We start from the raw sequence: 26,078 nt of genomic DNA on the forward strand, positions 1-26,078 counted from the left end.
CCATGCAAGTTTATATAACAGAGGCGAGCTGCCCCCGGCTGTGATGTAAGGGACAGGGCGGCGGCGCAGAGCGCCCGTGGGGTTTCGCCCCACTCGGAGCAGTGCCACCCCAAAGCACACCTCCGGGCTCCGCACGTCCTCCGCTGCCCGCGTGGACGTGCACCGAGGGGAGGCGGGCGGGCAGGAGTCGGGGGAACAAAGGAAAAGAGGAGCAAAGAAAGTTCGAGCCGCGCGGTCGCCCCCGCTCCGCGCTGCCGCCGTCGGCCACGGAGCCCCCCGCGGATCCCTCGGTTCCCCACCCCGCACTCCGCCGCCTCGTCCTTCCTCCTCGCTCCAACCGCCCCGCCCCGGGCTTCCCTTTAACGCGCGCTCCCGCCGCCGGCTCTGCCCCCTTTCCCCACACCCTCTCCGAAAGCGCGCGCACGCGCACCCGTCCCCCCGCCCCTCCCTCGGCGGCCGGGCTAATTGGCTGCCGGGCGCGCGCGCGGTGCTCGGGGAGGGGGCCTGGCGCGAGCGCGCGCGGAGGCGTCGGCGTCAGGGACGCGCGCGCGCGCGCGTGGAGACAGCGGCTTCACTTCTGTTCGGGCGGCGGGGGCAGGAGCGGCGGCGGTGGAGGTGGTGCGGGCAGCGGCCGCCGCTCGGCTCGGAGAGGGGAAAAAGGGCAGAAAGAAGAAAGGGAGCGCAGCGGGCGGGCGGCAGGCAGCGCGGGGCGGGCTCATGACTCAGTGAGCGGTCGCTGCCCCCCGCCAGCCCCTCGCCCGGCCGCAGTCGGGACCGCCGATACGGATCGTCCCGCCGCCCGCGCCCCGCGCCAGCCGGAGAGCTCCGCTCGCAGGTAGCGGCCCCCCCACCCCCGTGACCGACCCCCCGCAACCTCCGGCCCCTGCCTCCATCCCAGCACCCCTCCCCCGCCCCGCCTCCGGCCCCATCCGCCCCCGGTGCCCTCTAGCAACTCTCCGCTCTCCGTTCGCACTCCTCGCCCCCACCCTCCCCCCCACCCCATCGTACCCCCGCCCCCACTGTCAGCACCCCCCCCCTCCCGTCCCCTCGGTGCCCCCTGCCGTGCCCCGACGCCGCCCTCCCGCAGTCCTTCTGTGTCCCGGTTGCGGGTCGGGCCGGGGCGTCCCCTCGTGTGCCCCCTCCCGTGGCCGGCCTCGGGGCTCCGGGCGATGAAGGTGAGGATGACGCTCTCAGCTCGCCTTTGCTCGCGGGAAATCAGGACCGCAGACGGAGGCATTCCCGTGGACTGTCCCCCCTCCCTTTTTTCCCTCCAATCGTCCCCCCGAGACCCGCCTGGATCCCTTGCCGCGGCCGCAGGGTTTACGGGGGGCACTCCTTGCCTACGTGTTTGTTTTCCCTTCTGAGAAGGCGGGGAGGGAGGGAAGTGCCCGGGGCTGACTGTGACCGAGGCTGCTCCTCCGGAGCTCCTCCGTTTACAATCCCCACTCCTAATCCCAGCCCTGCTGAATCATCCCGGGGGAAGCAGGCGGGCTCCCGGTCTCTGCCCTCCCGTTCCCTTTCGGGGCGCGGGGCGAGAGGTCGGGACCCCGAGCCGGACATCCCCACACCCCGTTCGCCCCGCGGGCACGCTGCTGCTCTCGGCTCCGAGCGGCGCCCAGTGCTTCCCTCCCCGTTCGTGGCACAGAGATGCTTTCCCAACGCTGTCATCCGCCTCTCGGTGTTTTTTTTCCATTCTCTTATTTGTTCATCTGTTTATCTGCCTCCTGAGTTTGAGTTGCGAGCGTGTGACTTGGGGCCCTTTGGAAGGCACTCGGAGCGTGGCACCGAGCATCCCTTCAGCTGTGCCGCATTTGTAAAATTGCGGCCATCGGGAGGAGAGAGAGTGGGGAGAGCGCCCGGGGGTGTCATAGAGAAAAGGGGAGAAATCAGAAGGCAGCCAGACATCAAATGACAGATTCAAGCATTTTCCTGCTGTAAATGCTGGCATTACATGTTACAGTAATTATATGCTCAGGGCTACTGTTACAGTGTTTGTCTGCTGGATAATAACCTGAACTTAACCCAGCAATGCAGTTGGTTTGGGATAATAGTAATATTTATAGTCAAGATTATTTGCAGCAGATGTCCCGTGCTTGCAGGCTTCGTTAAATACGTTTTTAACTTTCTGGCCTGCAGTGTTAAAGCCTGTGTACGTACATCAGGAAGGGAATTTTCTCTTGAAAATGAGATGTGTTAAGCAAAGTTCAGAACTAAAATCTGAAGTAAATAAAGGCTATCAAAAGTGTTATTGGAAGAGATCAGGTGGTATTTTCACTGTATGTAGAAGCAAAGAAAACAGGTACTTACAACCAAAATTGCATTGTCATTAAATGCATATTTTGACTTGTCAGAATATGGTACTTCTGTGCTCCATTACCTCTAAATCTTCAATTTGTTTTATCTTTCCATCTGACGAGCAGGACCTAAATACAGAGGCATTAACTCATGTAAATATGTGAACTGTGCTCAGTATCATCTTGTAGCTGTACAGTAGGGAAGGTTGTTCTGCTAAGGATGAACAATTTCTTACTTTAATTTTAGGAGTCAAACCCGCTGTTATTTCGGTTGTTTTATGCAGTGAAGTGTAAATTTGTGTTATATAAATTTATGCAAGAAAATATGTTTCAAATATACCGTTTTCAAAAATTGAATCCAAATGTAGTGTAAGCTGAATAAGGGAAAACTCATCCCATATCCATCGCTTGCTATTTCTTGCAGCATCTAATTATCTTGAACGTCTCAGACTTGCAGGTTCTTCTTTCTGTTTAGCTTCATAAATTAGACCAAAAAAAACCAAACAACCACCCTTAATCTTCTTCCCGGAGATTATAAATGTATAATCGCCGAGGTGAATAGTTTGGCTCTTAATTGTGATGGTGTCTGTACCTAAGTAAAAGGGAAAGCAAGTGGAAGTTCACAGCAATATAAAACTCTGGAGCAGACTCTGGATTCGGTCAGATTCAATCAGAAAACCTCCCTGATGTGTGGGGCTGTGTGGGTGTGAGCGAGGGATGTTGAGGCTTGCGTACCTCCTTTGCTCTAGAGGAGGACAGATAACGTGCCCCTATCAGCTCCAGATTTGGCCTTAGAGATACTGGAGGTTTTTGTTTGTTGGTTTGGGTGTTGTTTTTTGCAATTTTCTAGCAGCCATCACTACCACATAGGCTAATTTACAGAAAGTTTCTCATGGATGTCTGCCCTTCATTAGAATGCTTTAGAGGCATTAACAGCTGTAACTCCTCATCTGCCATAGGGTTATACTATTTGAAAGGAAGGAAATAGTGAGAATAACTAACCGGTATCTGAAGTGTGCGTGTAAATTGTGAACTTGACTTCTGGAAGCTGGCTGGGATTTCTTGTAGCTCATGATCCCTGACAGCTTTGTTGCCTCGTGGCAGAGAATACTTTGTGTGCCCCTCCTAGGGTGTTTACCGCTCCAGAAGCGTAGTGTTTAGTAAACACAAACAGTTCTGTGTTAGTGCCTTTTGCTTCTGCAAGTGTTTCCATCCAGTGTGCCAAGATGCGGATTTTGTAATGTGGAAACCAACGTTATAGACTTGGAACGAACCCACAGATTTATTTCATATGGGATAGCAGAGTCTTCAGATAGCAGTAGCTCTGGGTTTTTAATAAACGATGCAAGATGTGAGCTGGTGGCACAGAGATGAGAAAGTTAATTTATGGTATGACCAAGGGGTGGGAAAATCTCTTTTATGGCAGTGGTGTAATACTCACACAGTGTTTTGTGCTTAACTACAATAACTTGTGATTATCATAAATAATAAACCTACCTTCTCTTCATATATATTTGTTATGGAATTTGAAACAACCAATTCCTGAATTATTAAGATGTTTATGGCAAAACTCTCCAGTACTAAGATGATCGAAGTGGTGTAATGCAAGTATTTTAGCATGGAGACACGGATCTTGTGTGTTATTTTCTCCTGCAAGAAATACTGTTGGACAGCATCTTCTGGAAAAGCTGACTTTTGTGGTCTGTGTTTGATTCAGTGCAGTATCTGCCATGTCTGCGGAGGGGCAGAGAGTTGATGACAGTCCAAGCACTAGTGGAGGCAGCTCTGATGGAGATCAGCGTGAAGGTGTTCAGCCCGAACAAGAAAGGGAACAAGTTCAACCCAAGAAAAAAGAGGGCAAAATATCAAGCAAAACAGCTGCTAAACTGTCAACCAGTGCTAAAAGGTACAGTATTCCTTCTGCCTTTTTCTCTCTCTTTCTCGTTGTTCAGCTGGCCATCAGATGTTACGTACTGGTTCGATATATTCATTTTCTTACTGTTTTACTGTAGCACTACTATGTCAGTGTAACAGTCTTCTGAGGCTGGTCATGATAACGAGACCTGTATATATTTTTTTTCTTTCTTTGACAAATTGGCTCTTTCACATGGTTTTAATAGTAGCCTACATGATAAAAGCTGACACTTTTTTATTGCTAGTACAACTCAGACAGTTTTGTAGCCTTATAAAATACATCTCTGTATGTGTATGTATGACTGATGTTGAAACTTGTCAGTGTAACTTACAGTTAATTAACCATAAACATTTCAGACAGTTCAGTAATTCAGCATGTTAGGACTATCGTAATACCTATTGCTGTAAAGTACTGCGTTCCCTTTTCCCAGATGGTCAGGTCAGAGACACTGAAGTGAACAACAAATGCACTTGGATTTCATTACTTCAAACTGTGGTCTGTTTTAATACCTATGTCTTTAGCATCTCTTTACTTCTTGAGAGGAAAAGGGGAACAGCTATTGAAATTATTCTCATGGAATTGTTTGAGTTTGAAGGGAGCCTTAAAGGTTATCTAGTCCAACTCCCCAGCCATGAACAGGGACACCCTACAGATAGATCAGGGTGCTCAGAGCCCTGTCCAGCCTGACATTGAATGTTTCCAAGACATCTATATGGTTGTGTTCATTTCCAGATAATGACTGTTAAGTTTGGTGCAGACTCGGGGAACTTAGTGTTGCTCTATCTGTACTTACTTGTGTTCGTCCAGATAGCAGAGTTCAGATGGGATTACAGTGGTTTGTAGTTAAACACTTTTAGCAGAGTCTGATGAGATCAATTTTGCAGACTGTCCCAGATCCAGTTTTTCACTAGTTCAAGGCAGTGTGAGCTGCAAGAAAAGACACTGGAGATGTGTGCAATTCTTTTTTCTGCACAGCAGCACATAGTCTTACAAAAAAAGAAGCATCAAGGCCCAGTGTATGATAAGCATGCTTCTATCCTGCCCCAGGCACCTCCCTTGCAGTCAGCCACTGTGAAGCCTTTGCCTTTTCTCCTTCTGGAGCAAGATGCTTTCTCAACACCCATTGCTAGTATGATGCTGTTTGGACATGATCTAGTTGTATTGGTTATATGATAGCCAACAGAGCTTGCCAAAGTTTCTTTTTATGACTAAAAGAAAAAGAAGTTTTTTTAAAAAAAACACCAAAACAAACAAACAAACAAAAAACAAACAAAGCAAAAGCTTTCTCTTCAAGCCATAATGCTACTCATTTAGTTAATTCCCACAGTTGTCGTAGTTTCTGGGCTTCTTCTCTCTGCTTGCTGCTATTGTTGCTGTTTTTTAGTATAAGAAATACTGGACTAGACAAGAATGTGAGGGTCTCAACTCCAATTTTTAACATTTTTAGAGAAGAGTCTGTACAATGTCTGATGTGATGGCTCCATGATTGCAACAAGGGCCTGTGGACACTATCCTATTAAAAAATTAATAATGATATGTCAGAAATTGGTCTATTAATCTTTGCTTTGCATCTTCAAAGCTTAGAGCTTTTATCAACATGCATTTCACAGTGATAAAATTACTTAAACCTTTTAAAGTTTAATCATATCTGCTTACGATTCTGCTGAAACTAATTATGCCAGTTGCTGACATCAGTACATTTGCTGGTTAGACTGTAACGAGAGTTTCACATTTACTAATATTGAAGAAAAGCCTTTGATTATGCATTTTAAAAGCTGAGATGATTTATAGAAGTATAAGGCTTCTGTAGATAAGTGCACAATAAATAACACTTTTAATAAATGTATTTTCAGAAGTGCTGGTTGTCATAAAACTAGGGAAGAATCGCAGTGATATAGTCTTTACAGCAGTGTAGTTTGGCTTTTGTAGTTGTGTAGTCTATTCAGTAGTTTTGTCAGTGCGTTACAGGGAGGATAACGTTTCTGTAAACATTCTTAATCTGATCTGGTATTTGTATAACAGGTTTTGTTTCTTTGCTTTTTGATTAAAAGCAGTAAAACCTCAAGGAAGGAAAATCAGTCATTAGAGGACGAGGAAAATCTGAAATTAAAGTAGAGGAATAAAAGGAGAGGAGTAACATCAAAGAAGGGAAAATATATTATCACATCTCATACCAATGATGTTTTATATAGTCGATTTCTGTAATACTTTTTTTTCATTAGAAATTAATGATATTGTGAGAATAAGGCTATGCTCCTTCAATTGAATATAGTTTTTGACCATTAATGTTTTTAAAATTGAAACAAATTGAAGTAATTCAGCTGTCCTTCTGGAGGAAAAAAAAGACTGGATATGTGCTCAGCAACTTTTTCCTTTGTTAGCTTTTGAGTTTTGTGGTTTTCATGGCATTATACTAGGGTGACAGTAACCTTCTCTTAGTTAAAACAGTCAACTCTGCTAACATCAGTAAAAAATCCAAACAACAGAGAGTACAGGAATTTTGACCAAAGCCTCAACTTCTGTTTAGAACAAAGAATGCTAGCAAGTAAATATAGCACTGGAATTAAATCATTCCCTGGTCTAATTCACAGGCTATGGGCTTCATTCTAACCTGAATTTGGAAGCCACATTTTTCCACCTGAAGGGACCTTTCTTGTGTACAGAAATGTAATCACAGTATTTTTGAATTACTTTATGCTACCTGGATTAGAATTAAGAATTTGCTCATTTGTAGTTGGCGTAATTCTGTTCTACTTTTTCACTGTGTGGTTATGTAGACAATTAGATCTACCTATTAAGAATTTTCAGTAGTATTGACTTCGTGTAAATCAAGATTTAGCAGAGCTCTTTTTCACTTGCGTAAACACCCTGCTATCGTGCCTTATGCAGGAGTGTGCTGCTTTAGCAATGCAATGCTTTTCAAAATTGTTTTGTTATGAAGGATATGTGGGACTGCTTGAATGTGTATTTAAGTGGCAGTGATTTTGTTTTTCTTATGTTAGCTTTGCTATAGGTGGCATCAAGGAGGCAGAACGCCTCCACGTGCAGTCCTGCTCTGCTGGTACTTTTAATGTTAGCTGCTATGCAGGTGCAATAGCTTACTGCATGTCGTACAGTTTCCGGTCCTTCAATTTTCCTCACCCAGAGGGCATCACCCTAAATAGCAACCTTTCTTACCTAACATGTCAAGATTGAGAAACTCGCTGCATATCACAATTACAGTTCAGACACGGAATTGAATTGCTGTCCTTGGAAGCAGCAGGCATCTTGTTACCTCTTAAGCAGCAAATCTTAGCCTGACCTTTGAATTGAGAAAAGTGTAACCATTCTTGGCTGACACAGTAGCTCGCCAAATAAATGTATTGTTTTGCTCCCGAAGTTGATAGTTGAAAATCTGTCAGCCTGAGTGACCAGTCCAGGATTTCTTTTTATAAATATCTGTGCTTACAATGAATTATGAACTTTAAAACCTCAGTTGTAGGTTTTCCTTTTTTTTTTTTTTTTTTTTAATTGAAAGAAGGAATATCTACTAGTTAATAGGTTACATTTGTTAGAAAACAAACAAAAATGAGCTTCTTTTTTTCTTTTTTTTCTTTTTTTAATTTCTTTTTTTCTCAGGATTGTTTATCATAGTGCTGTTTCCAAGGAACCTGCTGACCATGGTAGAAAAATGGATTGTTCTTTCTTACAAGAATTATCCTTGCTGTTTACATGTGCATCTAATATGATGATTGAATATTTTTCTTCTTTGAGCATGAATCTAACCTTCTTTGGATAAATTTCCTGCGCAGTCACAATTTCTGTAAGATTGAAATTTATGCTTAGTATTTCCTAAATAATCTATACTTCAGTATGGAATATTTGTTCGTGTCATTTCCATGAGTTAAGAGGCATGTATTCTAGAAAAATAGATGTGGTAAAGTAGGTTATTGTCAGATAGTCTTTTTTTGCTTCTTTTTCTTTTAATCCCATTGGGAAATCTTCTAACATGTTCAGTTGTCCCTTAGCTTTAGTGAACTTTAACTGTTTCATGAAGGAAACAACAGACAGTCCCCCTAGGCTTGAAACACCAGTAAATATATGTCTGTGAGAATTAATAATATTTGAAATCCACAATGTACTCTCGTGCTTCTGAAGTTAGGGGAAGATTAACCTTTGCACTATTACTTGAAGGCAAGTACGTTTGTTCTTTCCCATTAGTAAAATGCAAGGAAAACATGGTAATAGTAATTTTGTATATATATATAGATATAGGGAAAGAGGGAGACAGACAAACAGAGGTCAGACGATGTCTTTTAAGATCAAACAAAGAACAACAGATCTGATGTTGCAGGTTAAATGTCCTACATGTACAGCTCAGAGCTTTGCTTACTAGAGAGTCTTCTACCCCCCACTCCCAATATGCTGTAAACTAGTAAGTATGTCATTAGTTTATATATACACACACATTGTATATTTAATTATTTTAATATAGAATCCTTTTTCCTCTACAATAACATAACTGGATTGAGCAGAAAATCCAGAGAAAGAAGTGCCAGAGAGGACCTGCAAAAATATGTGGGTTTTTTTTGCCAGAGGCTGCATAGGCTCATGGTGAATCCTCTGTGGTCAGTGAAGGAAATGAGGCACATCTTCTCCTGTGCCAGATTCTGAAGGCAACTCAATGGAGATTTGGAGTGAGTGCCAGAGCAGTGGAATAACTCATGCAGACAAAGGCTAGCTTGCGTGTTGGAGGTCTCTATCAGAGCAAGGCTCTCTGGGATGTTATCTGATAATTTAATTGTAACTTTGAATGCCATGACATGTGAGCAAGCTATTGCATGTCAGCTGCTGTACAGAGACTGTTTATGAATGTGCTCCCAGCAGGAATGCAAGGTAAATTAAAGTTACAACAAAAGAGATATAAGGTGTATATATTGTTTTGGGAATGACGCAGAGCAGGAGAGGAGGCATGAACAGTTTGCTGAGTATGGTGTTAACGTTGCAGCTTTGTGTGTTTAAAAAAAAAAAAAAAAAAAAAAAAAAAAGCACAAGTGAAACATCTCCTTATCTTAGATACTTTCTAAAGCAATTAGGACTTTTGAACATAAAGTATCATCTGATCAATTCTTATTGCTTGAAACAGCAAGGTGTTTTGTTCTTGCTTCCTGAATCACAGGAAAAGCTCGATCTTGGACCATTCTAGTGTTGTTGGCATTTGAAATTGAAATGTAGTTATTTTTATTAAGCCAGAACAGAAGAAGAAAAAGAGAGGAGACTCTACCCATTTGTTTTCAGAATGGAAGTGAAACGGATTCAGATTTAGGAGGACGAATGGGAAGTTTTTGATCTAGGACTTAGGCTATATTTGCCAACCCATTCTTGGTGTCTCAAGGACACATCATAATGCAATGAAATATTAACTGCTCCTGTTTTCATATGTACAGCAAAGGAAGAATCCCTGACTCCAGAAGTTTAATGCTGTGATTCTCTAATCTACCAGAATTTAGAAGCAGTTTGTAGAAAAAGCAAATAAACCTATAAAACATGAAATTAGTGGAGATTTCATGCTACTTACATTTTCTGTGTTTTAGAGTACTGATACAGTAAATCTCGAAAACATGACGAAACTTTGCTGTAGACAGAAGAAACATTTAAAGCACTTCCCACAGATGTAAGATAAGGAAATATTGGTGGTAGGTGGGCAGTTGGGCTGGATGATCTTGGAGGCCTTTTCCAACCTTGGTGATTCTATGATTCTAAGACCTCCTCCCTTTTGAAAGGTGCAAATAGTCAGGGTAGTTTAAATACAGTTTAAAAAATACAACTTTTTTTAAACAATGCTTGATGTACTTGCATTTCAACTAATCAGATTTTTCCTTTTAAAAAATGTGTTGGGCTTGCAGTGCTACCATGAGTTTCTGCAAATATTGATTAAGCAGTCTATGTTTTTGTTTTTTTTTTTTTTACAAGAAAGAAATGGTGCTTACTGGGAAAATTCTACTTTCTGGAGATGTAAATATAAGCAAATAAACATTCAATTTCTTCCTGTCTACAGGAATAACTTATGTTTATATGTAGAGGTGGAGTGGACAGGGGTTGGAAGAAAAATTAGGGTGTCTGAAATGGCTGTTTTTTCTTTTCAACTGCATTAGTGGATAGAAGTAATATTCTTTATTAACAAATCTTACTGATTTATGTCCTAATTATTTCAGAATGTAATTGCTAAAGAGTTGGAGTTTCTGGTTCACACCAGTTTCCTCTACAGCCTTTGGTTTGTTGATTATTTACAGTCATAAAACCAACTCATACTGGCATAATGGGAACTTTAAAGGTGTCTGCGAGACTCCTTAGCATGTAAAATTGTATTTAGATCTTGAAATTATAGAGGATTAGTGTAAACTGGTCACTTCTTTTTGTTGTATGTGAATTTTTATTTTGATATACCACTTTTTTTTTTTTTGTCCAGTATTATGTGCAAAAAAGGTGGCGGTCATTTTGAACTGGATGCGTATGCACTTCATGTCAGATCTGAGATCTTGGATTGTGGCTTGAGCACTTATGCAAGGAACCTGAGTAGTGCTATTGTGCAGTTTTTCTTTCTTAGTATGGGCATGAAATAAAGTGTAATCTGCATCTGTACTATCTGAGATCTTGTGCAGGAGGAAGAGGGAAGAGAACATTGAGGGTACACTTTCTTTTCCTTCCTCTTTCTAAACATTTGTTTTTGCCCTGAAATAGCCTATAAAAAGGCCTTGGGACATAGTTTATAGATGACAATTGCACTTCTGCATATGGCTTGATAACTGTAAGCTCCTACAAATTACTGTGGAAGTTCTGTGAGCTCCTATCCTTCACATTTGATCTTCTCTGTAGGTGAAGATGCTCATTGCCATGCAGACACTAGCACAAAGAGAAGGGTCTATACTGCCAGATATGAAGTAGAACAAGAATCCAAGTGCTTGGCATGGTAGCCCAGGCCTGAAGAGGATCCAAATCCTTAACAACTGTATTGTAGTGCCTAGAGGAGGAACTCCAGCAGGGTGCTGGTAACTAAGAGGCACCTGCTGGGTATATGCTGCAAGCAGGCCTTTATCAGTGGCTTGAAGCACATGATGGGGGCTCTGCAGGTGGACACTGCAGATCTTCAGATGACAACAAACTGAGGGGAGCAGGCTACTGCCTAGTGGGACCTAGGCTGAGAGGCAGATAGGTAGGGGGTAATCAGAAGAGTATGGTGTATGAGGCATTTAATTGTGTTATTGAGCAAAGGAGCTGAGCACACTGACCTACAGGAGAAGCAGGATTTTCTAGGCATTTGTACATGGAACAGTTAGTCCAAGACTTAGATGCTCGCTTTTGGTTTTTTTTTTTTTTTTTAAGTTTTGATTTTTAGCATTTTGATCTTGAGCAGTTTCATGAACTCTTTTAGCATCAGCTTTCTATTAGCAACATCAAGAGTTATATTTTATCATAATTGACTGCTGCAGAAGTGTTCATAAAGTTGAAAGAAATATTTTGCAAATGTAAGTCCTGATAATATCTTTTTTTGTTTTTCCCCCTCTTAAGGATTCAGAAAGAACTTGCAGAAATTACATTAGACCCTCCTCCAAACTGTAGGTAAGATCACATGGATTTTATTAATTTAGAATATAAAAATGGAAAATATGGAATCATGGAAATTGTATAGAGGACGATGGTAAATTTAGCTATTGCTTTGTGCTAATTGGCAGTTCTTGAGTAGAAGATAATAGATGACATGTTTGCCTATATATGGAGAATTGATATGATGCACTTCCTGGTAGCAGAAGTAATGGTAAAAGCTGATGAAATATACAACATGTTAATAGGTATGGGGTAAAAATTGAATTGTCTTTCATTTGAGGTATTAAATCAACAGCATTTTGTTTGATTCTATAAGATGTAATCTTGGTGGTAGTTACTGGTATGTTTGATTTCTTTTTCTTGTAAATTGTTAACACATTGTGAATATAATGGAGAAGGAAAAATGTTAGGCACAAACTATTATTAATATTCTGAAGGAGTTTCTGGTGATCCATTATGATATGCAGTGGAAATGTGCTGAAATAGAGGCCATCGTCATATATCCTTACTCTGTGCTTGCTTGTTTTTTTTGTTTTGTTTTGTTTTGTCAGGTACACTGGCTTAGAATGTGCTTAAAACCTTCTTTGAAATGACTTATGAGAGAGGCCTAGAAAACCTTGCTGCCTTGCAGCCAGGCAGCGTGCTGTTGCTTACAGATGGCCATCTTGGGTTTCTTTTCTGTTGGCTTGACATATGGTCAGCCCTGTGGTGATGTCTCTAGCAGCAGGTATAAGGTGGGAGGGGGCAGATCCACCCAGTCTTGCCCACTGATTCCAGCAGATGTGATTGTCCTCTTGGTGTACTAAAAGATGGAGACATGACATGCAGCTTTGACAATGAGTCCCAGTACATTTTGGTACTGAATTAACTAAGCAACTGGTGGTAAAAATGGCAGTCAGCTTTATTGTTTTGGTCTCTTGATAAAAGCACGTGTGAGGAAGAATCTGAACAAGATTTGATGTGGTTGTGCTGTGTCTGAAGATGTAAGTCAAGTGGCTATGTATTAAAGTATTGCATAGTGAAGTAGCCTTGCAATAAAAGCATTCAAAGAGTATTTCAGTCAATTAGGATGAACAGTTCCTTGCTAGATAAAACATTTTAATAGCTAAGCTGTTCTGTCATACTTATAACCATGTGTGAGTCTTCAATCACATCAAAGCTGTTTCAAATGGCAGATCTTTACTTAGGTGTTGATGACTGATGCCTATTAGTGGATTGATTTGTTGAGATGAATATAAAACTTCAGTCTGTTGTAGAAGAATGCATAAGGCTTTGTACTGAGTCTACAAGATGTACAGTATTTACAGCAGCATCATTTCTTCTTGTTTCTGAATCCTTCCCTTTATAACAAAGCAATCGTTTCAGTGCACAAGATACTGTTGTTTGCTTTTCTTTTGCTAGCAAATGTAAAGTGAGTTGGCTGTTGTAGTGGAAAGCCCTTTTGTGACTTGCAATTAAAAAGAGTGAGCTGGAGATTTCCTGTTTGGTTTTCTGTTTGGTTGGTGGCTTGGTTTTGAATTATTTACGCTAATGATAAAATATCAATAAAATGTGCTGCATGATGTTTTGAAAAATCAAAAAATTGCATTTTTCTTTGTGCATCTGCTGCTTTAACACAGTTCTTAAGATAAAGAATTATTTCATGTTGTGATCCTGATAGATAACCATTAGTAACTTTACTATTAGCAAATATGTTTTACAGTCAATACAAAATCACTTCATTTAGTTTTATGCTCTGTTGACATAGTCTAAATAGTGTTTTCATTTGAACTTCATCTATTTTCTATTATAGTTAAACATTACAAAATAAATACATCAGCCAGACATGGTTCTTCAAGATAATGTAGAAAGCCAAGCTGTGACAGTGTATATCTTACCCTAAAATATTGATACACACTTTCTTGGTTTTAGTAAAATTTAGGTCATCACTATAAGAGGAGTTATTTTCTATTAAATCATATTTCATAAAGATAAGCTCCTTACAAATGAAAGCTACTTAAAATGGTTGTGATTCCAGCCTACCTTTGCTATGTGTCCTCTTTTGTTTAATAGGAAGTTGTATGTATAAAATAAATGATTGAGCAATAGCAATGTGATAAAGCTCGGAATTAAATGTCACCAGATGTGAAGGAAAACTATAATGCAGGAATACTATGTTTAATAGGCAGGATATTGAGCTGAATTGGAACTTGTATGCAAGATATGCTGTAAGACTTTCAGTTGACTGCAGCAAGTCAGAACTTCAAGTTTTTCTCTTTCTGGAAATAAAAAGCAAATGGTGCAGTTTCTGTAGTACAGAAGCATCTCTTAATGGCATGGTTGGCTACAGAGTCAATACAAGCTCCCAGGGAGTTACAGCTTCCACTTCTGCAGCAGCTGCAATGTTAACACTTCCCCCTCCTCATCCCCCACAAAGAGAATAGGCTATATAATCTTGTTTGCCTGAAAGACCAAAAAAAAAAAAAAAAAAAAAAAAAAAAAAAAAAAATCTTGCTCACACATGTGCTTTGTAGTTGGCAGATTATCTTTGCTTTGACTTGCAGCATCTTTCCAAAATGTGGAGAGCTGTGGATTTTGGAGTTCCTAAAAGGGGGAAAAAAAGAATATATCTGTCACGTTGGGCTTTAAAAGTGGAATTAATGTTATAAAATGTCAGGGTTGCCTGCTTTCCTAGGTTTTGTATTTTGTATTCTGCCGTTTGTATTCTGGGCAATAAAGGGAGTCCTATCGTCAAACTTTGGATCATCCTCTGGGACTGAGAACATATAATGTACTATGTGTCAAAAAGTCAGGTTGGGAGTTGTGTGGGAGTTGAGTGGTGTAATCATTGCTATTTTCGGGGAAGGCATGTCATAAAAGAGTCAGTTATTCTTCACATCTTACAGAAAGAACTGGATGTTTTCTACTATGCGCTTCCCCCCTTTACTTTTATGTAGAGCTTAATTTACAGTAAAGGAAAGTCAAGAATGCTAAGCAGGTACATTTGTGTTTTAAATCTGCAGCATTGTCACATTTTAGATTGTCTGGAGACAGTATAGCTAAATTGTAGACATTTTGCACTCCTCTTTTTTTCATCCTCACTGAGATACCACAGCTTGATTGCTAAAATGTTGTACATCTCATACCTCAGAGTGATACAGAGTAAACTTTTTCTCAAAGGTGATAAAAACCTCATCCTTAGGTATCATTTTCATGTATTGCATTGCAGGAATACAGGAATTGTCAGAAATCCTACCTAAATAATGCTTTTTTTAAAACTTTGCTGTATTTTGGACTGTCTTGTCAAAGGTGGCAGATTTCATAAAATATATCTTCTCTTGCCAGTGTTGTGTACTATTTCCCTTCTTGCTGGTAAGACAACATCTCTGTTACACTTTATACCAGTTGTTTGTGTGAGAGAATAATATCTGGAAAGCGTTTAAAGAGTTTTTAGCTTCTCTCAATCTGAACTTTACTGCTAGAAACAAGAAGAGCTGGCATAAAGCAAATGGCAGATCTCTGTGCACATCATTTAGGGCAACTGCTCAGAATTTTCCTACTAAGTCACTATATCTCCCTATCTTTGTCCTCATGTTTTCCTTAGATGTCCTCTAGGATAGATGTCTGTCACCATCCTTCTCATTTCTGCGTATTTCTTACAGTTCCATTTATGTGCATTCCTTTTTTTTTCTTTTTCCCTGCATCAAAATGGATAATGCATGAGGCTCAGAAATATACTTTAAATGGCTGTGCGACTGTCAATTTAAATTGACAGATACACATTCCAAAATAATCAATTTTAAACCCTGTTTGTAGCCTTCTATTCATTTGGAATTATTACGTTAATTCATTTCTTGCTCTACTATCTGAAAAACTGATAAGCAACCTACGTATCCAACCCTCATATTTTGGCTGTGAAAGCCTATCTCAATGAAAGGATTGCTAAAGCACAATTCATCTTGTGGTGACATAGGTAAGAGTGAATGGGAGTGGGAAAACGCCTGGGCTTGGCTTGGATTGAGAGGTGAGTGTGCCTTATAGATGTCTCTTGCATTATTAACAACTACCTTGAAGTTGATATTCTTGCTCAATATTGTTCTGGCATTATTATTGTTGAAATGGTGAAGCCATGATCTTCCCAACTGTAAGGAATTACACAGGTCCCATTCATCTAAGATCTCCATTTGTTTAAAGGCTTGCCTAGTAGTACTTTAAAGCAAAGGAGATGGCACAAGTGTTAGTAGCAGGGAACAAATGTTAGCACAATTTCATACAAAGGCCAGAGGGAAAAGGTTGTCAGCATCACTCTACAATGTGGAGTAATAGAAAGAGCTTTAAAGGAGGTCATCCTCTCTTCCCCGTGTTCATGCTCAAATGCAAAGACACGGATGCTCACATAGTTTTACAGTGTGAGCAAAAAAATGCCTTACTGGTGTTTTTTGTTGTTGTTGTTGTTGTTTGTTTGCTTCTTTCTTTGTTTTTTAGTTTCTGTGCTCACAAGATCAGTTTGTTTAGGAAGGTGGTAGAGAATTTCTGGATAATTATGATTTCCTGTATTTCTTTAAAATATTTGAATAAATGTAAGGTGATTTAGATAGGCAGAGAGAATGCAAGGACAGTATCTTGGTGCTGGAAGGATTTGGTTTTTAAAGCAGTTTGCTCAGTTTTTGTATACTTCTGTTTTGGTTAGTCTGCTGTAAACTGCACTGAGTTCGCATAGTTAATGACGTTGCTCAGTAACACTGAGCAACTGCTTGCATCTCCTGTTCCACTACCTTTAGGTGCCTGCAGCATGCTCGCTATTTTCCTTGAAATGTTGCCTTGCTCTGTAATCAAAGAGGAAAGGTGGCATGTCTGTATTTGCTGGTTCAAAGATAATACTCCGGAAGCACTGAGTATAGTCAGCATCGTATTAATGATTGTTGTGTCACTTGGGGGTATGGGAGTAGCTAAGGGAAGGCTTCATCCTGTTTCTTCTGTTAGTGGTTTTACTGAAACCACTGAGAGCTTGGTGCTAAATTCAAGTGGGGAAATGAGTCCCCTAAGATGTAACATCTTTATATCTTCATTATAAAATAAGCGGCTGTCAGTGATTTTTGATTGTTTAAGTTAGGGATGCATCAGTCTGTTGCCATAGGCACATGGCAGTGATGCTAATGTGTGAGTGAGATGAAGACTGGAATAAGGAACGCTATCTTTGAACGTTTTTCCTCTCAAATGTTTCCAGCTTCTTTGGCAGGAATCTGGGCTCTCTTCCCATTCTACAGCATTACCCATGGAGTTTACCTTCTGCCCATATAGGCTTACTTTCATCCGCTCCTAGTTTGCTATAACTTTATAATGAAAATAAGATAGAGTTCTAAATAATTTCTCCTGGATGGATCTCTTTAGAATTTACAGCAAATAACAAGAATTGATCTGAAAAATAAGCATAAGTGATATTAATGTGCAGAATCCTGTTTTAAATCTATGAGGTATCAGCATACTTTTGAGAATAAGAGAATGAATAAAAGAAACCTGTTCAGATGCCCATTGCAATTACTTTATTTTTTAGCATTGCTTCAAAAGCATCAAGGAATACGTCCCAAAAAAAAACAAGTTAATGATCACACTGGGATTAAGTTTTATCATGGCAACTATAATATTTTTTATTGCTTGAGTTAACTTGCCTTGTTTTTGTAACTGGTGGCTATTTCAGATTTATTACCTTGATATCTTGAGCTACCTTGGATAAAAAGTGTCAGGTTACTTTTTAATGTGTAATCTTAATTTCTGTAGCTGTTTTTTTTTTAGGACAGTGTCGTTTGTGCTTTGATCTGAAGCATACAGCTCTGTTAAAAAAAAAAAAATAAATCTAAAAGTGTCTGCTTTTGACTGTAAAAGTGTCTCTAAATGTTAAGGTGCATTATTCACAAAGCAGTTGTTCTTAAAAATAGTGCACAATTGCAAAGTAAGGAACAGGATGACAGCACCCTCTGGTACCTCCCAGAGTAGCAATACCTGTATGTTATTCTACCAGTTCTCCCTGTTGTCAAATGATGACCACTTCTCTCTCTGAAGGAAAAGAGAAGAGAAAAATGTACAAGAGAAGGATAAGAATACTTCAATAAGCAATGCATTAGGGCAGATTTGTCAAAACAGTGCATCCCACAGCTTGTCTCATGGAACAGCTCAGACAGGTGTGAGATGGGGATTTGGGCATCAGAACAAGAAGTCATGGTGATTGTCCAATCCTTGAAGCAGAAAATGGTACAAATATACCCTGAAAGAAGTTTATGATGGACTTGAAGGATCTACACATCCTTGATATTTGTAATGTGCTTAGCAAGCAGAATTAATAACGCTCTATTTAAAATCCCAGAGTATGGGGAAGGTGGAACAGATTATTATAACAAGGGTAAAACAAATGAATCAAAAAATAAAGCCACTTTAATAAATCCAAGGGGGGAAGTTTTACTTCCAGAGGGTTTATATCTAGTTCCAGCTGTTCTTTGTAAGTCACTCTGCTAGGAAGCATAATAAAGGCCGGCCGGCCAGAATTTTTCAGACTAACCTCCCGTAAATATTTCTTTTGGCCTTTTCTGCATATCTAAAAAAAACTTTCCCTGCAAGAATGAACATGGTTTATAACACACAAAATATTTTTGTAATCTCTTCAACACAGCCTTCAAAATAACACCAAAATCCAACCTCCCCCCACCAAACATTAAAATAGATGTGTCAAATAGTCATTGCTTGCCAGCAGGGGAAACAAAATCCTACTTGCTGCATCATTTTTGAGAGATTTTGCAAAGAAGTATTTCAATTTGTAGCTTTAAAATTTAATTATCTATTTTTTTTCTTGTGCGTTTCTTTTCCCTATTTCTGATTTCTAAATATAGCTTAGTGTTCTATATGAAGACCATATGAGAGTCCATTTATTTGCAGAAATCTGATGGAGTCATTTGAAAGTGACTGCAGTAAGTACTATTGCATCAAACAAGCAGTCACTGCCATTTCATAATAATCATGTAAGAAACATGCTTTTATTAGCAACTCATTACCCTTTAGTAAATTACTAATTATTGAGCAAATGGGGGAAATGGAAGGTACTTTGTCTCTTGGTTAGGACTGACAGCATTACTGATAATGAAGTATTTGTTTCCTTAAATAAATGGCACAATCTCAGAAGCGCCCGATGCTGTTGAGTTCAGCGCACCCGTATTTGTTCAGAATTTGAGTTCTGATCTGTATTGTAATACTGTAAAAAAAAAAAAAAAACAAAAACAAAACAAAACAAAAAAAACGTACATACATACATACATACACATATATTCCTTTTCTAAGAAAACTTTAAAGGCATGTGAAAAAGTCATTTCCTGACTGCCATTGTGTTATCTTTTACGCCTATCAAAGAAAAATGAGAGGTTTTTTTTCTGTACGTTTTTGTGTTGTTTCCCTCCTTCCTCATTGGGAATCACTGGATAAAATAAATACATTTCTCTCTGTGTTTCAATGCCAGTGTTCCCACAGTCCTACAGCACTTTAACAGCTGTTAACATACGCACTTTATTCCTTTGGTTGTTTTGTTTGTTTGTTTTATTTTTACATGGGCATGACAGTCTGAGGCAATACTATAATTTGTCTTTTATTCTTGTTATATTCTGAATGTGTACAAATCTACAGTTAATAGCCTAAATTAAATGAACTTGTTTTCCAAAAAATCTCCTGGCAGGGAAACTGCAGTTTAAGAATAAAAAGCCAGGATATAATAATGGAGAATGCTTTACATTACTTCAGAAACAAACTCTGAAACTGATCTGTGTGCTGTTTTCTTGGTGTGCAATAAAACTTATTTATACTGTAGTTACACATTTGCAGCTTTGTTACAAGCTTTTTGGGGTATCTAATTGGCTGCAGCTTTGAATCATATCATAACACATGCCAAATGTTGCTAATTACAATTAAGACATCTACTTGAAATAATCTTTGTTTTCATTTTCTCTGACAATTTATTTTTTCACTTATTTACATGCTTTTAATTTTTCATTTTAGCAGTTCTTGCAGCACTTTAATTTATTTTTGTTTCAAAGCTGTGGAATTGGATTAAACTGGGTTTTTTAAACACTTCCATGTTGCTTGGAAAGAAGCCAGTTACTGTGTATCGGCTTAATAGGAACCATGCTTAGCAGCGCCTCACATATGGCAGCTCGTGTTTGTGTGGTAAGGCATTATGTATTTTAAATATTACCTTTTATACGATAGTCAAATTTATGCCAGAATCCGAAGTTTCCTCTGATTAATGTTAACAAAAATAGAAGAGAGCCAACTGTTTCTGTTTTTTTATTTTTTTAATGGAGAAATATGTAATTAAATACATGATTTACTGTCTGCTATGCACAAAAGCCGTAATTATGTGGCCTTTATTAACTTGAGATGTATACTGTGCCTAAAGAAGGCTATAGGTGAGTGATAATATACTTTCTGATGCTTATAGCCTTTTAATGCTGCAAATATTGTGGAGGCTGAGATGGTGGTTCTATAGCTGAGACTAAAATAGAGGGATTTTTGCTTAGTTTAGGAGTTACATTTGAAGAACCGGCTGCATGCTGTTACAGCAATTACTCTTTAAGTAACATCTGACACAGCTGACAAATTCAGAGCTTAGATTTTCCAAGTTGTTTTAAATTTAAGGCTCAGTGTAGCATTTAAGCAAGCTGGAGCTTAGTGTAGCCTTCATGAAATTTGGATCTTTTAAAGATGTTTTGAATTGCTTGAATGTAGTTGTTCTATATAAAACTCAGTAGTGGCTCTTCATACTCAAATTTATTTATCTGCAAATGTGGAGAAAAAGTCAAAATTTCATTCTTTCAAATTGATTGCCTGTACGGGTCCTCTTGAATGAGGGGAGCAATTAGCAATTTCTATGTCTTCAGATTAGCTAATATTCAATTGAGCTTTCATTTAGGAGCCATCAATGATCATGCTTGCAGAAAATCCAGATTCTAGATCTAAGAAAGATGACTATCCTTCTTATTATAACTTTAAAACTTCTAAATCACCAAAGGAATTTTTTTTTTTCTTCTTATGACGTCCATGTTGTATTTTGTGCATCAGTTGTAATTACATGGATAATGCATAAAAACATGTAGTTCCCTTTCAGGTCTTCCAATTCTAAAATGATGAAATAAATGTTTTATTAACTTACTATTTGTCTGCTAACATCCAAGAAGGCTGTGTTTAGAAGTTTGCATTACTGATCTAAAGAGATTTTTACTTATTTACTTTTTGAGTTCTTTGTTACCGTAGCTGTAACCCAGAGGACCTAAAAATGCTGTATACCCTCATTATTTAGTATCTTGGATAGCCCAAATAAGATAAGTATATGTATTACTTGTAAAATTAAGCATATTATATCCCTTCAAAATTGGATGGATGGAATGTGAGTAATGCATTTAATTTTCAGAGAAGTTTATGAATGAAATATTAGATGTCTGCCTAGTGCAGAATTTCAGATTTTGTGGTATAAATAATTGATTGCTAAGCTCATACTGTGGCATTTAGGCTAGGGTTGCTAACCTGGAAAAAAAAAAATCAGTTTCAAATATGGGGCTTTGCAGCCAGGGTGGCTTCACAAGAAAATAGGTTTCAGAGCCATTACAGTTAATGCAATGCTTGTTTTTGCAGTAACAGAAAATAACAGTGGATAGGATTTGTTGAAATTTCTAGGTTAAACCATTGACTCGAGGTCAGCGGACTTGAATGTTGCATGGGAATTTTGCCTAAGTCTATACTGTGAAAGTACTCTGTTCCCATTATCTCAGAATTTGCTGGGTAGCTTGTGATGAATGGTGTTCCCAGCTGACTTTTTAATGGAAGAGTGCCTGGCATCTGGCTATCAGACAGGTGCTAGCCTTGATCTGTGTTATATCAGGATAAGTCTATCTTTTTGCAGCAGGCACTGTAGGAACGTGGCTTGCTCGCTCACAGTTCACTGTGGGAGTGTGGGTTCTGCTCTTTCCCCCCATGCAGGTGTGATTTGCTGGCTGGGCCACAGCAGCACACCAACTGGCATCTCTTGCTTCCAATCTGCCTCAGTGCCTGCCAGAAATGATCTTCAGGAGTCACTTTGTGCCTGAGTACAACAAGCAGGTTCTTCATCTTGCCTCTCCCTTTCCTCGGATACTTGGATAAACCCTGCCATAATTTGTCTCAGAGATAGTTGCCAGCCCCAGGGAAGCAGGGAAGTACTGGGGAAAAAAAAAAGACAGCCACCAACACTCCTGGCCCCCAATTGTCTGTTTGTCTTATTTGTTTGTGTTATAGACCTGTCAGCTTGTTAATAAATAAATAAATAAATAAAACTAAAAAAAAGAATTCTGAAAGAGGGCTTGCTTCATTGCCATATCTTATTCCCAGGAATGCCCTGTCGGTAGCAGTGAAAGCAGTAAAACACTTTGACACACAGTGTGCACATTACAAAAAGGAAGTGTCATATCAAAAATGGCTGTAAACTTTTTCACAGTCCCTTGTCAATGTAGGTTTGAAGGTGGGAAATTCTCAGAGAGGATGACTCAATTTTCTTCTTTCCCTCCATGTCTGAGCTGCCTGGGAGGAGAGAAGCATCTCCATAATGTGGCATTGCAATGGGCTGTTGTGGGCAGCACTGCTGTAAACCTGAGTACATCCTCCGCCTTAACGTGGTGGTTAAGCATTAATACAAGAGGAGTATTTTGAATTTTCATCCAGCATTAACTGAATTAAAGGCTTTTTTCTGACTTATAAACTGTAGTTTTGAACAAAAAGGTCAGGTGATTGCAAGTGTAATGGGGATGGGAAGCTAACTGATAAACATCACATTATCAACTCAAATCTCATTTGAGTCTGAAATTGCTGTAGTGTAAATCAGATTTCAATTCATGACTCAAGTATAATGAGCCACTGCATTACGAACCTCCCTGAGAGATACTTTATTAATAATGTATATTTACTCCGAGTGTATTGGTATACATGTATGGCATACGTTTTCAGGTAGCCACAAACACAGCCTCAGAGGCTCACAGCACGACAGCTCCAGGATGACGTATTTTAAGCTGTTCTGCAACAACCTGCTTTGCTCCTTGCCGAACACAAATAACTGAGGGATGACAGCTCTCTCAGTTTCAGTAGAATCTTTATGATTTATACGATAATGATAATTCTATTCAGCTGCCAGTACAGAGCACTTTGCAGACTGATATCAAGGTTAATTGTCACTTTGAGAAGAAGTGAAGCACAGTCTGCCAACCTGATGCTCTGCTCAGCTGAGAAAGATAATTGTTATTCAAGTAGTATTTAAATGAGCTCAAATGCCGATAAATACACAACCAAAATATTTTATTTTTTTCCTCTCATGTTCATTCACTGTGCTAGAGAATGAGGTCATCGCTGTGTATAAACATCACTAATGGACGCCTTACTGAAAACATGCCGTGTATTTACAAAACTGCAAGCAGTGGGTTTCCCTCAGTGTCAGCTGTGGGGAAATACTTTAAACTCAAGTTCCTCTTGTCAACACATCCGAATTCTTTTTTTATGTCTGTGGTCGCTTTTCACAGCTGCGCTGTTACCTTATTTTTGGCTCCGTATGCACCGGCGCTCGACCTTACGGAGGCATCTGAGAGGTTTGCAGTTTGTGCTGTGCCTTGCAAGTTGATAGTGTTACTCTCTGCATCTCATGCTGATTCTAAAGATAACTTTTTTTTTTCTCTAGATTTTGGAAATTGCAAGCAGTTTGATAGCTAGACAAGTAATACAGAAACAGGCAAATCTTACTAGATTTCTTTTTTAGTCCTTGGAAGCTCTGCCACTTCCTTAGGGAGATGCTCATCCATATGAAATATCATATTAGCGTATCCCAGAGATCAACAAGGCTCTTCCAAAATCTGGGACTGGGTATGACCAATTTACATAATCCTGTCCAATTTAGGATCTGCAAAATTTAGATTTTACAATGTAGATTTTCTTCTTGTGATATATTAATTTAATAGAATGCACGTGCTTTGTTCCACCTGCTTTCCCTCTGGAGGATTTTCTATTATTGTTATTCTTGTACTCTTTAAAAATTATTAGCTGCAGGGTCTTTTAGCCTTGAGAATTGCTAATTCACTTCTGTGCAGCAGTAACTGTGTCTAAGATGCACGTACTGCTGTTCTTTCTCACACTGCAATATTGAAATTACCCTTATTCACATGAGAACCCTAGGGTTTCTGTTCAGTGATTTGTTTGGTTTTGCTAATAGTTCAATGAAGTGAGTTCTGTTCCTCTTTTTTTTTTTTTTTAATGTATTAATTGGACGCTATTTTTGTACTAAATTTATAACTGGTGTTACAAATTTGTCAATTACAAAATTGATAGGCTGTATTGTAAATACGTTGGAAACTTGCACAAAGTGCATTAAAATGCACTTTGCAGACCAAAAAATAAAGATAAAATGAAGTTATGCCTGTGATTTTTTGCCATGATTGTCCATAGATTCATGGCTCAGGTGTTTGCATGTTGTTTTTGTAGGAGGACAAAAGAGGTGCTGCTTTCTTGTGAATTTAATTCTGTTCTATAGTATGCATTATAGTCCTGTGGTTAAGAAACAAATTCTGAATTGGTTTATTTTCCCTCTCAAACACTTTCATATATTTTATAGCGTTTTAGATTCTGTATGGCTTTGTAGCTTTCCACATGTCTAATGAAGAATTTAACAAACAAAATGGAAAAGGGCCAACTTGTAATTGTCAGTGCGGTGGCATAATCAGCCATACACGGTCTGTTTGGTATAGCTCAGCAATAGAACAATGTTTCAAAGAGAAAACATGCAGAGATGATTAGTAAGTACCACAATGATGTGAGACTGTCCAACTGCAGAAATGCTCTTGTTGGGTTGTTCATATGAATGCTTAAGTATATGCTTACATATTTCTTTCCATAATGGGCACTAGTAATGTCTAATTTCTGCAGCCGTTTATAGTGAATTACAAAGAAGAAATAGATTCTTTTTTGCTTGGATAAAAGGATGTGTTGCAGAAGTGTAGCAAATGCCATCTGGTAGTTTATACAAAATATCAAACTGATAAGAGGTTACTTTATGCTAATATGAAAATGTAAAAAATATCTGTCAGGAGAGCTGTTATTTTTAAACAATTGTTTATTGGATGTTTATCAAAGATATAGATAAGTAGCTTCAGTCTTTATGTCATAGCCATCATCAAGGCTACAAAACAGACATCCGTTCTGACTGTGTATTGATTGAAATAAAATAATGGGATTGGAAATAGCAGTAGCGTGAGAAGTAATGGAGAAAAGACTCAATTGCATAACTGCTGTATTTTGCAGAATTTGTTGCAAGTAAGCTTTAACACAAAAACCAAAACCAAACAAAACGCCCCACACAAAAAAAATAAAGCACGGGAAAGAAAACCAAACCACTACTGAGAGTTTAAACAAGAATCCAAACACACTGATTCTTATAACTGCGCTACTGCTTCATCACTTGAATACGTGTAAAAATTCTTGGATACCACTTTATAATTTTCATTGTCCCCAAGTATTTCTGATAATGTTCTGTGTCCCTCTGTGGCATATTTGAAGGTAGCGTTCCACCAGCAATTCCTTCTGCCTTTGTTTTGGTTGTAGAAAGTGGTCAGTCACTTGAGAATTCAGAGCCAAATGCAAAATGCTTGGACAGTAAGTAGAAAACAGTAAATATACTGCTTATCTGTGGAGATGCAATGTTATTACTGTCTGTTTTTCAAGAGTAAATGTCATTCAGTTCTAAAATTTCCACAGTTTGCAGTTTGATTTTCCTCACCAGTTTCCCTCACAGTTGACTTGCAAGTCTCATGCTATTTTCTTCCAGTTTCTGCAACACGTTCCTTTATCCTCTTCATACAGTGACTTCATTCAGCAGCTTTATCTAAATATGTAAGCTGCACAAGTTGATGAATTGGCTGAATCACTTTTAAGCTGTTTTTAATTAAAAAGTGTCCAGATAGATTTTTGAAACCTTTCGTTTCTGTCTTATTTAGCGTTATATTAAGTCTATTGATTTTAAACTGAATCAATGTAAACCTTGTTTCTAAATGTTCCTGCAGCTTTTTGACTGGTTTAGCTAAAAATAATCTTAAATTATGTGTTTTTGTTGAACTGTGCAAATTTACACATAGGCAAGTCCTAGTCTAGATGCCCATTTTGCTACTTTTTCCTCTCATTCTTCCTGAAGGAGGAATAGAAAGTAAGAAATAAAGTAATCTGCTGGAGAAATGTCAACTAACCGTAATTAACTTTTGTCTTTACAA

General features: G+C 39.0%; 1 protein-coding gene across 3 annotated transcripts in view; it reads left to right on the plus strand.

The window, feature by feature from the left end:
* Window positions 1–410: 410 nt before the first annotated feature.
* The window catches only part of LOC100544241 (ubiquitin-conjugating enzyme E2 E2), a 211,634-nt gene continuing 185,966 nt past the window's right edge, over window positions 411–26,078 (plus strand). Inside the window, exons 1-3 of one of the 3 annotated variants that reach the window (XM_085226338.1) lie at window positions 411–835; window positions 4,012–4,200; window positions 11,758–11,808. In XM_085226338.1, the coding sequence (XP_085082464.1) occupies window positions 4,025–4,200; window positions 11,758–11,808 (227 nt within the window). In that variant the 5' untranslated portion in view covers window positions 411–835; window positions 4,012–4,024. Of the gene's footprint in view, window positions 836–1,068; window positions 1,176–4,011; window positions 4,201–11,757; window positions 11,809–26,078 lie in introns of those variants that run through there. The other 2 variants (XM_085226340.1, XM_085226339.1) reach the window with 2 other exon arrangements.

Source organism: Meleagris gallopavo, chromosome 6, assembly GCF_905368555.1.
Source record: "Meleagris gallopavo chromosome 6, MGAL_WU_HG_1.1, whole genome shotgun sequence".
NCBI lineage: Eukaryota > Metazoa > Chordata > Aves > Galliformes > Phasianidae > Meleagris > Meleagris gallopavo.